Source organism: Lepidochelys olivacea (genome assembly GCF_965140295.1).
Source record: "Lepidochelys olivacea isolate rLepOli2 genome assembly, chromosome: 4".
Taxonomy (NCBI): Eukaryota; Metazoa; Chordata; order Testudines; family Cheloniidae; genus Lepidochelys; species Lepidochelys olivacea.
The window spans coordinates 61,830,499-61,842,823 of NC_140414.1; the positions used below are offsets into that span (position 1 = coordinate 61,830,499).

General features: G+C 40.9%; 1 protein-coding gene across 3 annotated transcripts in view; it reads right to left on the bottom strand.

Annotated features, from left to right (window-relative positions):
* The window catches only part of TTC29 (tetratricopeptide repeat domain 29), a gene marked incomplete at its 5' end in the record, with an annotated part of 206,005 nt that overhangs the window by 50,316 nt on the left and 143,364 nt on the right, over positions 1-12,325 (bottom strand). Inside the window, one exon of one of the 3 annotated variants that reach the window (XM_084627077.1) lies at positions 10,531-10,616. The exons of the other annotated variants lie outside the window; for them this stretch is intronic. Coding sequence (XP_084483203.1) covers positions 10,555-10,616 — 62 coding nt within the window. The 3' untranslated portion in view covers positions 10,531-10,554. Of the gene's footprint in view, positions 1-10,530; positions 10,617-12,325 lie in introns of those variants that run through there. 3 annotated transcript variants of the gene reach the window in all.

Here is a 12,325-nt window from a genome sequence, read left to right on the forward strand (position 1 = left end):
TGTAGCATTTCAAGTGTAGACAAGTCCTTAGATGTCTAAAGGAAAACTCTGGAGCCCACATGAATTGTAGGTGAAAAATTGCATATGCAGAATTGCATGCTCAGCAATGAAGATCCAGTCTAAAAATAAACCTGCCTATATACAGTATTTTGGTCTAAGAATGATGGGCCTAATCATAGGTGACACTGAGTCCTTGCATCTCCCACTTTCTTCAAGGAGAGTTGCAGGTGCTCAGTACCACTAAAGATTAGGTCCCTTTATCTAAAACCTCTTTGAATAATTTTGGTAATTATTGTATTTTGGGAATTATACAAAATAACAAAATTCATATGAAAATGAATTTCATTAAATATTGTTACAATTGGGGAAGAATAAATGCATACTATTCAGCCAGTTAAGAACCGTCTTTCTAGTTTAAATCATCCCCTTCCCTTCAGTTACTCTACCTTGTGTTTATTTAATAACCTCTGTGTTGTAGTTTAAGTGGGCCCAGCAGATTTGACATATTTCTGAATCTTTTCTTGAAAAAGGTGCAACCATTCATTCTGAATTCTCCTCTTACTTGCAATTTATGTCCTTTCCCCTATTTTCTATATGACCACTAAAACATTACCTAGAGTTCACATTTTCCACATTTAATATTTTATACTTTTCAATTAAATACTTTGTCTTTTTTCACACTAACTTTTATTTTTAGCTTCTTTGTCTTTCTTTGCATGTGCTTGGCCTACAACTTTTTCCTCAGATGTGGGCTAGTCTTGCAGCCCTTACTCAGTCCACAGAATACAATGGGATTTCTTACCTGAGTCAGTGCTGCAGGAGGTGACTAAGAACTCTGTTTTGCACATTTTTCTACAATGTGAGTAATCTTTACCTACATGACAAGTTTCTAATTCAGTGGGAGTAAAATTCTGAGGAAATGGGTCCTCTGTAAATAAACTGTACTCAGTAGATTACTTTCTCTGACCTCTCCTTCCTTCAATTAACACCATCAAAATCACATACTTAGAACAAGAAAATACCCCTTCCTACAGAATTGGGGAGGAAGACAGAAAGCAATATATTAATTATAATAAAAGATGCCACTAACTATAGATTAATAGTTTTAGAGCTGTATTCTGCTCTTACTCATACATAGTACACCTTTTATTTTTTGTAGTTCCAGTCAAACAGAGGTCAGAAAACATAGGCACCGATCCTGTAGTTGATAGCGTGTGAGCAGACTGCTACATTAATGTGGAGCCCACTGGCTTTCGATAGGGTCCATGCAAACACAATATAGTCTGTCTGCACTCTACTATCTATTGTATGATAGGAGCCTAAATATTCAAAAAGATGAACTTCTGTTACACGAGTAAAAGAGTTATTTTGTACTGCGGTTACGCTCACATAAGCTTTAAAAATATGTAATGGGGGATGTTTTGTATCAAAGATAATACTACATGCTTAAATAAGTGAATGGGAACAACTAGATGAGCCTGGGGGCGCAGTCATCTATTTTAGCATGCACTTGGATTTTCAACATAATTAGTCATCTAATTGCATACCTAAACTTAGTCAATCCATTTGCACAATTAATTAAGATTTATTTAAATACTACTTTAATGCTTTATTTGCAATTTTTATATAATAAAATTATGGGGAGATTTGATTTTAAAACCAATCTGAATTTTTCTTATGTATCCTACAATTGACATTTTTACAACATTTACAAGATATAGAGAACACTGTCAAAAAACATAAAACAAAATGCACTCAACTCTTAAAGAACTCAGCAACACTACTGCAGGCACAAATGTATGTGCAATCACATATATAATTTGGGTATTTAGCCATTTGTGTGTACAATTACTTGATTTAAGTTCACAACTGCAATAATTGCAAACATACATTGAGGCCCTGATTCAGCAAGGCAATTAAGAATATATCTAAATAAGCCCCTGAATAGTCCTACTGACTTCAGTGGGACTACTTGGGTGCTTAAAGTAAGGGCTTGTCTACATGGGAAATTCACAGGGAAGCTGTTCAAAACAAGGCCCCCTACTGACAGATTCAGAGAAGCAGCTCCTTCCCTGTTTCTACTTTCTCCAGAGTACAGGACCCAAAAGGAGAATCTCCAAGTGGGGGGCAAGGGAGTGGAGATGAAGAGAAGCAGGAGAAGGTGAAGAGATTCCTCCAGTGGTGGAGGGAGTACAGAAAGAGGGACAAAAAAGAATCCCTAAAGAGGTGGGTGGGAGAACAGAGAGAGGGAAGAATCCACAAGGAAGAAGTGGAGAATGGGAGAAGGGGTAAGGAAAAACAAAGAAAAGGGTGGGAAGGAGAACAGAGAGGGAGGGAGGGGAGACAAAAGGATCCCTAAGAAGGGAGAAAGATAAAAGGTGGGAGAGGATCCTAAAAGGGGAAGAACAGAAAAAGGGAAGGGGACAAGAGAAAGGGGATAAAGGATCAGCCAAGTTGGGGAGAACTCAAGAGAGCTGGGATAAGGAAAAATCCCCAGTGGTAGAAGAGTGAAACCCTAAATGGTATGATAGAGTTTGAGAAAAATATTCTAAGGGGTGGAGGAGTTAGAGAGAAAACAGAAAAAATTCACAACATGCTTGGGGTAAGGATGCTCTTGGAGGGGAATAAAAAGAAAGGTAAATTAACAGACAGAGGGAATGAGGTTTCATAAATACAGTCACCTTTTAAAAGAAGTCTTTAATTATCTTTAAAAGTGGTATTTGCCTTTCTTAAAAAGTAGGGTGACCACACATCCGTTTTGGCCAGGACAGTCCCTTTTTTAAGCCCTGTCCCGGCCGTCCCGACTTTTTTGGCAAAAGTGGGCATTTGTCCCGTTTGCTCTTGCCAGCTTGATCAAATGCCCACTTTTGTCAAAAAAGTGGGGTGCGGTGGGAGGAACGTGTGCAGGAGCAAGTGCCGATGCCTGCCCAGCACAGGTGGGGAGGCAGCTCTCTAGCAGGGGGGCAGGCATGGTTTCAGAGTGCAGGGGGCAGACAGGGCTTGAGTGAGCGCCTCACGTGAGGGACAGGCAGGGCTCAAGTGAGTGGCTCGGGCCAGCTCCCATGAGCAGGGCCCTCGGGTCAGCCCCTCACCATGTCCCGTTTTCCCTTTGGGAAATATGTTCATCCTATTAAAAAGGTGCACTCTGAAGTTGGACAAAACATTTGAACTTTTTACTCCCAACCTATGGGCACTTAACAGAAATGGTAATTTGACCCTCAGAACAAGTACAAAACCAGAAGTAAACAGGAACATAAGTTCTGTATCTAAAGTAGTAATTACACTGTAGAGTAATTTTGGGGAAAACAGCAGAGAAAGACCCACATCCTTTTGATGGAGATAATTGGGGGACATCACTTTGAGGGTGATGGTGTCTGGCACATTGATAAGCCAGACATATAAAAGGAACCTAAAAAGTATCACGAGGCCTGGAAGGAGTCTCAGAAAAACAAAGGAACTAGTTTTTGATGAAAGTGCTGAGTATATTAAGCTATGGAAAAGGCTCTGATGTACTGTAGTTTGAATACCTCTTCCAACACCTTTGCCATAAGAAAGAACAGTTTACTTGTTCAGGAAACCATTTTCTGCCGGTCCAGAAATCTTGTCTGAGGACACATGGTTGGAGATCACTGATATTCAACATACTGCCTCTCTAAAGTAAATTTATTGTGAGATCTAAGAGAGAAGTCTCTCTAAAGTATGCAGGAAAACATGCATATCTTCCCTTGGACAGGAAGGGTTTCCTATGGATAAGAACATCTACAGTTACATTAGATAAGATAAAAATAAAATTTTATAAAAGTATATAAAGCCGTCATGCTTCAGTGCATGTACCAACACTAACTAACAAGGTTTAGGAGGAAAATTCCTCAATGGGTAGGTTATTCCATAATTGCACATTATGAGGTTTCTTGTATCTTCCTCTGAGCATCTGGTAGTTGCCATCGTCAGATACATGGAACTGAACTAGATGAACCGCAGGTCTGATCCAGTGTGGTGATTCCTATGCTTATTAAATCTAAACGTATCAGGAATCATTGAGAATCCCACAGTGGTTACAACATACAGGTGTAGGAATTTCTTAAAAGTCTAAATAACTAAAAAAATTGGCAGCAATGGTTACAATAAATCTTCAAACCCATTGTAACCATTACTCCAACTAGTACACCTTTTGCAGTGGTTTTCTGAACCCTGGGGTTCATGCTACAGCACTATTTCTTGAGATGAAAGGAAGGAGGAAAGCAGCTGCCTTCCAGAGACTTGCAATTCCTAAGGTGATAAATTGGAACCAGTCCACCTCCAAACCTTTTAATTCTTCCTATGGATTTTCCTGAACTGATATATTCTGACATTCTTAACTATACTATTTTTGTCCAGAAGTAAGCAATCTACTGGAGTTTCCAAATCAACAAATCCTTTAGAAATGTGTAGAAGCTGTCCTCTGAATTCCAATGGAGAAACTGAAGTATTTGAATTACTTTTGGGAACATGTTGAATAATAACCAAGTCTTAGGTGGCTCTGGCATAGGGACAGTGTTAGAGTTCAGTATTTGGCCAGGCACTTCCTTGTAACCCAACAGTGCAAGTCACTGTATGAATGCATCATTTCACTGTGCATGAGATTTTTCTCAGAAAGCTGAACACAAAATTGTACCCATCTCTAACATCCTTTCTAATTCGCTTTATTTCTGACCATAGTTGAGCTACATTAAGAAAAATTCTGTACTTTCTCAATTTCTGTAATACCCTCTTTAATATAAAAGCACAATTAATAATTTATAGCTTGAGCTAGCATCCTTTTATGTCAATGGAACCACTGACTTCCATAGGCACTGCATCAGGCCCTTATATTGCATTGTAAACATATACTATACAAAATACACTTCACAGTAAAAAGACAAGGCTCTGAAGATCTCTCTCTCTCTCTCTCTCACACACACACACAGTTCAGAATTATCCATAGTATTCCAAAAATCCATACTGTTTTGTAGCTTATGATTACTATGCACTTCTCTTAGTTTTGACTCTAGATTTATCATTGTATATTTCTTAATACTGAGTAGAAAAGGAATCATTTAATACCCAGTTTTTTGTCTGTTCAAGTCAACCCAGTTGTACTGTCATCCACTTCTCCACTGCCAATTCATCTAGTTCTATACCTTTAATGATATTCACGCCACTGAATGTTACTTCATGCAGTTCAGTAATATATAATCTATCAAAAGGTGTGTGTTAAAAGGATATATTAGGGCTGCACGGTTAAGCATTCAAGTCAGACAATGTCAAGTTAAGTCTGCGTGTGCAACCTTAAATATGCCCCCTGTGCATATTAATTACAATATAGTTTTGAAATAAACTAATTCTCAAATAATGCAATATATAAATACCATTCTTTTCTGAAACGTTATATACATGTATAAAATCTTGTAGTATTACTTCCAGGGCACAGAGTCCATGAAAATAATGTATATAACAGGACATTCAGCGAATGAGGCAATGCTTATGCAGACTACCAACCAAATCACTAAGTACCATACAAAATGTGTATTTAAATAATGAACACCTTCAAAAAGGTACATAAAATAAAATAGGACTTATTTATTGGACTTCTGTACATGGCTCATTATCCACTTTCAAGATGCACAGAGATTGATCTTTTCCTCATTCACTAAAAATCTTCAGTAAATGTTTGCATACATAGATAACTTACATGCAAGAGAAATGTATCTTACCTTCTCTCTCAGAGTTAAACAATCACTTTTAAAAATACTGTAATCAGTCATAAATATTTACTACGCATATGTAATGTGTGATTTATAAGGCAGGTTATTTGGGCAAATCAAAACCAATTTTCAGTAAAACCCTTATATTTCTGATGGTGTGTTGTGGCATAATGGTTTTATTAGCACTCATTTGAGAGGATGGCCATAATTTATTAATAGAGGGAAAGAAGGAATTTGTAATGTTAGAAGTATTCCTAGAAGAAATGAATTAGTGCACTTTAGAGAAGGCTAGATGGCTAAAGATGCAAATTCTATTGAGTTTATCACATGGTTGTACAAATTAACCCGCTGTTGGCTAAATAAAGGAATTTACTACATGGATGCCATCACCAGATAATGGTACATAAACTACACAATGGCATGATGGCGTACTGTATAAAGGTTTCCTCAGAGCAAATTTGGGATGAACTTTGACCTGCATGTTTCACTTGTGGCTCTGCCATTCATAAGTAATGAAGTCATGCCAAACAAATTTCAAAGCCATCAATTAGTTATGTAGATAACCTAAATGAAGTCAAATGAAACTCTCATACCATACCACATTAGCTATTTTAAGCCAGGTATTTTAGAGAAAAACTGTTGTAGTGATGTTTTAGAGAATTTTTAAAAAGTGTATTGTTACTTTGTGTGTGTGTTCCTCATTTGCTAAAAATAAAAAGTTACCATAGTACTTTCAACTATGATTCTAAGTATAAAGGCAGTTAAGTTTGGCAAAGTTATAAGCAACTAAAAATAAACAGTTACTTAACATTTTCTGTAACTGTTGTTCTCTGAGAACAGCAACCAAAAAAGCCACTTTCATAGAAAGTTGTAATAGAGAACAACTTCCAGTGACTCAAAGGAGGATCCACCAACTTCGCTAGAACAAAATTTAAGTTGTTTGGGGACATCAGGCTATGTACCTGTAAATAGAATCTGTCCAGACCTTTCAGAAACCTGATGGACAGAACATTGAAAAAAAATGAGTGGTTAGCCACTGAAGGGTGGAAAACTGAGATAGCCACTTGGTGGACTCTGATGGAACTAGTAGTTAACCCTTTTATGCTTCTGAAACATAAGAGTCTAATATATGTTGAATAGGACTCTAAAGGAGTCATCCCTGAAGCATCCAAGCTGCCAGATGGAATGCCTGTAGGTTGGGATGAAGGAGGCAGCCATGGTCCTGGTAGATCACATCTGTGTCCCATGGAAGTGATAGTGAAGGTCTGACTGATAGGGCTAGTAAAGGCAAGAACCAATGTTGATGGGGCCATGCTTGGTTTATAAGTATAAGGTGAGCATGATCTTTTTTGATTTTGGATAAGCCCTTGGGCAGGAGTGGAACTGGAGGGAAGTCATACAGCAGGCTCTTTATCCATGATAGCAAGAAGGCATATGTCAATGAACCTGGGCTGTAACCCACTTGGGAACAAAAGAAATAATATTTTTGTTAGCTCTTGTTGCAAATAGATCCACTCGAGGAGTCCCCCAACCCCCAGCTGAAAATGAACTTGGTCACATCTGGACAAAGATAACACTCATGGTGACTTGTGAATGACCTGCTTAGGTGACCTGACAGAGCATTCTGAATCTCTGGAATGTAAGCAGCTTTCAGGCTGATGGGACAGGCAGAAATCCCAAAGCAGATACACTTTTTGGCATAATTTCATTGACTGAGTCCACTTGTTTGTTTATATAAAGCATGGCTGCTGTGTTGCCTGTGAGCACCACCAGATTCTGCCCCTTGATATATGGAAGGAATGCTGTGCAAGCCAAATGGATGGCTTGAAACTCCCTCACATTTATATTGAGCTTTAGATGTTGGATAGACCAAAGACTTTGAGTCTGTAAGGGGCCTAAGTTATCTCCCCAGTTTAGAGCTGACACTTCTGTAATAGGGTGAATGTCCATTGTGGAGGAGCAAAGGGAACTCCCATGAAAACATCTGAGGGTTCTGTCCACCAATACAGGGAGGACAAAACCTGAGTAGGTACTTGAACCACCATGTCCATAAAATGATGTGCTGGTGAATACACTGAAGCTGGCCACCCTTGTAGTTTCCTGAAGTGCAGCTTGGCATGCTGTACCATGTTAAGTGCATTCCACAATGTGCCCTGGAAGCCTGAGGCAGTTTCACACTGTAGTGACGGGATGTGCCTTTCGATCTAGAGCAATGACTTGCCTTTTTGGAATTTCAACCCCAGCAGGAAAGCCTTGGCCTTTGTAGAATTTTGGGAGAACTGCCCCAATAAATTCTATTTGCTGAACAGGAGTCAGGGTAGATTTCTCCATAGTGATTAACAGCCCCAGTGTGTTGATGGTGGACTGTATAATGAGCACACTGCACACTACCAAAGACCTGGACTATTGTCTTACTAGTCAGTCATCTAGGTAAGGTAGGGTGGCCATATTTCCCAAAGGGAAAACGGGACATGGTGCGGGGCTGACATGAGGGCCTCCCTCCCCCACATGGGGGCTGGCCCGAGCCACTCACTACAGCCCTGCCTGCCTCCCTCACAAGGCGCTCCCTCAAGCCTTGTCTGCCCCTCGGTGGAGACCTGCTTCACCACCTGTGTGAGGTGGACATAGCCACTCACTCCCCCACACGTTCCTCCCATAGCACCCACTTTTTTTTTTTGACAAAAGTGGACATTTGATCAAGTCAGCAAGAGCAAATGGGATAAATGCCCACTTTTGCCCAAAAAAAAAAAAAAAAAAAAAAAAGTCGGGATGGCCAGGACAGGGCTTAAAAAAGGGACTGTCCCGGCCAAGAAGGGATGTATGGTCACCCTAAGGTAAGGGACTTACATGGACTCTTGACTTTTGCAGGAATGCTGCTATCATGGTCATGTACTTTGTAAACACAAAAGGAGCTGCTGACAGGCCAAAAGGCGGCACTCTGAATTGGTAATGGGATCCATTGGCTACAAACCTGAGGAATTTTTGGTGGCTCTGGTGAATTGTCACATGAAAATAAGCATCTTTTAAGTTGAGGGCAGCATATCAGTCCCAGGAAAGGTATTATAGAAACTAGAGTGACCATTCAGAATTTTATTTTCTTTAGGAACATGTTTAGCTCTCTTATATGTAAAATAAGTCTAGGGTGCCCCCCCTCGCTTTCAGGATTAAGAACTATAGGGAATAAAAATCCCTTTCCTCTGAGCTACATAGGCACTTCTTCCAAGGCCCTGAAGAGGGATGGGAAATGGGAGTGGGAAGGAGGAACAGAAACCAATTGAAGGGTGTATCCCAGTTTCACTGTGCTTAGAACCCCTGATCCATAGTGATGCGGGACCACGCTCTTATGAAGTGGGACAGGTGGTTTGCAAACAGTGGGGTAGAGAAAGATGGAACTCTGGGAAATGGTAGACCACTCTCGACCAACAGACCAAAATGTTTGTTTAGAAGGCCCAGCTTGCCTAGATGAACAAGCAGCTGCAGAAGAGGAGGAGGATGGAGGTCACACTTTATAACATCTGCCCCTTTCTCTGGATAGGTTCTGGGTACAAGGAATGAAAGGTGCGAACAGCGGGGAATCTGTGAGTGGAATGGCTTTCTTTTTGTCACTGTTGTATAAATACAAGAGACTTAAGGGTTTTCCTTAAATCCTTAAGACTCTAGAGCCGCTCATCAGTCTTTATGGGAAAAAAGTGAGGGGCCTTCAAACAGGAGGTTTTGGATCATTTGTTGAACCTCACGGGGAAGACCTGATGACTGCAGCTGATGAGGAGCACTGTATAGCGATAGCTCAAGCCGCAGAGTCCACCACATCTAGACTTGCCTGCAAGGCCATTCTGGCAACTAATTTGCCTCCTTCACTCCTGCTTTACCTCATCCAAAAGCCTGTCCTTAAATTTTAAGATGTTATCCCACAGGCTAAAATCATACCAACCCAGTAGAACCTGCTAGTTTGCAATTCTAAACTGTAAACTTCCTGTGGAATACAGATTCCTTCCAAATAGGTCCAGCTTCTTTCCCTTTGGTGTCAAGATCTGGTGTCCCTGTCTCTCTTTTTTGTTAGCAGCAGAGACTATCAGGGAACCCTGAAGGGGATAGTTAGAAAAACACTCGAACCTCTGCGAAGGGACGCAATATCTTCTCTCTACCCTTTTTTTAGTGGGAGACAGGAAAAACGGGGCCTGCTATACTGCCCTGACAGGAGAGGCCAAAATGTCCACCAGCCTCTGTTACTTTTCCTGTACCTCATTTGGATGGATATCCAGAGCTACAGCCACCTTCTTCAACAAGTCCTGATGAGCTCCAAAATTATCAGGTGGGGAAGAAGCAGACTCTTATCACTGCCTCATCAGGTGACAAAAGAGTAGAGGCCAAGGGTTGCTGAGGTGGCGCCTCCTCCAATTTTTCTATAGGGCAATCCAGAGCATGAACTTCCTTATGTACAGCACCAGTCCTGGTACCAGGGGTGGGCAGATGGTGACCCTGTTGTAGATGTTCCTGACACCTAGCTGAAGGATGGAAGGGAACAGAAATACTCTAGATTGTGGAGGGAAGCCCCAAGAATTCCTAAAGGGCCATTGATATGGAGGTGGGACCCAGTTATGTCTAGAACATTGATGTCTTTGGAATGCTGAGGCTTGGCCAGTTTCACAATGGGCAGGCACCTCACAGATGCTGCTGAACATATCCATGCCAAGACAAGTAAGAGCTGACCTTGGAGTCTGATGAAGACTCTGCTTCTTCCAACTAAGGAGGAGCTGACACCATTGGTACTGGAGAGACTAGTTCTGAGCCTGGAGATGGAGGTACCGGCGAGATCATTCCTGGCTTCCTACTAGATGGAACCCCTTTGACAGGTAGCATCTGCCAATATCAAATGGTGTGTCAGGATTGGAGCTGGAACAGTAGAAAATTGTACATTAGACATCGGTACCAGGTGGGAGTCTTGAACAGCTGGGGGAACCAGAACTGACAGGTTCAACAATTCCTGAGCTGCCTCATTAGTTTTGGGCATAGACAGCACCAGCAAAAGGCTCTTGGCTCTGCAGTACTGAAAGCTGATGATGACGTGGCCAGTACTTGAAGGGACTGGTCTCAAAGGGCCAGTCCTAGGGTGGAGTCAATGACCCTTGTTGGCTTAAGGACTGCGTCTGGGAGTGCCTCTTCTTTGAGTGCACCTCTGTGTCCTTGCCTCTACTTGGTGCCTGCCCTGAAGATTTTGAAAACTGCAGTACTGAGTCTTCAGGAGACTTATATTGTCTCATCTTCATTACTGGCACTGAAGATCTGCCTCTCAACTCAGTCAGACCAGGAGGAGCACTCCTAACAAATGTGGACATGCTCAGTACCCACATCGAGGGGGAAGGCTTTGATGGTGGGCGAAGTGCAGACTCCATCAGCAGACACTTAAGTCTGGCTGCCCTGCCTTTCTTTGCGTGGGATTTGAACCCCCTATGAATGTAACATTTGTCATTCACATGCTCCTTCCCCAGATACTTCAGGCAGCTGGGGTGCAGGTCACTCATTGGGATAGACTTGCTATAAGAGTAACAGGACCTGAAGCTGGGAGAATGAGGCCTGAGTTTGGTATCTATACCCAAATGAGAACCAATGAATCCAAGGTACTAACTACTAATCTAAACTTAATCTTATATCCAAAACTATGTACAAAAACTCTAAACTAGCCTAAAACTAACAGAACAGATACTATTTACACTAAAGAGGGTAGGACTCGCAAATGCAAGGATAGCATCTCCAACAACCATCACAGATGGTAGGAAGGAACTGGGAGTGTGTGTAAGGGATGGCTCCACCCTTTATAACTATGCACAGTGGCACAAGCCAGCAGAAAGCACTCGTGCCACCCTCCTGGGTACTGCTGAGGGAAAAGCTCCAACAACTGTGCATGAATTGCATGCACACCTCCAGTGGAATGGACGTATGCTATGACTTGAAGAAGAACAGAGTCTTATAAAGGAAAGCGTTAGGCAGCCTTACCCGTAGCATAGTTACCAGCTCGGCCTATAATTTAATCAGTTCAAAAGTATTTATTGAAATTATGACTTTCAAAACATTCTAAAAAGTAAAATTAAATTGAGTTATACATTGTTAATTTGTAAAAAGATACAGTAAAACTACATATGTGCCCTTTTGCTTCTTGATATTAACAACACTGACAACCATAATTAGCTTAAAGGATTAAATGAATGTTGTTTTCTTTACATAGAAAAAAGGAAACACTTTATTATTGGAGTATGAACCACTTGGAAATGTTGTGTAACTCTTTTATATCCATACATTTTTTGTTTTAGTTTCTTTTGCATGTTGAAATACCCTTATCATATGGACTTCACCCTATCTACAGGGTCCAAGAGGAATTTTCAGAAGTCTTGCCCAGTCACTATGATCCAAACACTGCATTTCTTTGTCAAGCAAAACTTCTACTGACTTCAGTAAGAAGTTTCCCCAATTAGGGAATGCGGAATTTGGTCCAAAAAGCATTCCTCCAGAGAAAAGAGGGATGCAATATCTGTCTTCTTTACTTGAGTGTGCCAACAAAAGAAAGAAAATGATATATGTACTTGTAGTTCAGCAAAAAGAGGAAG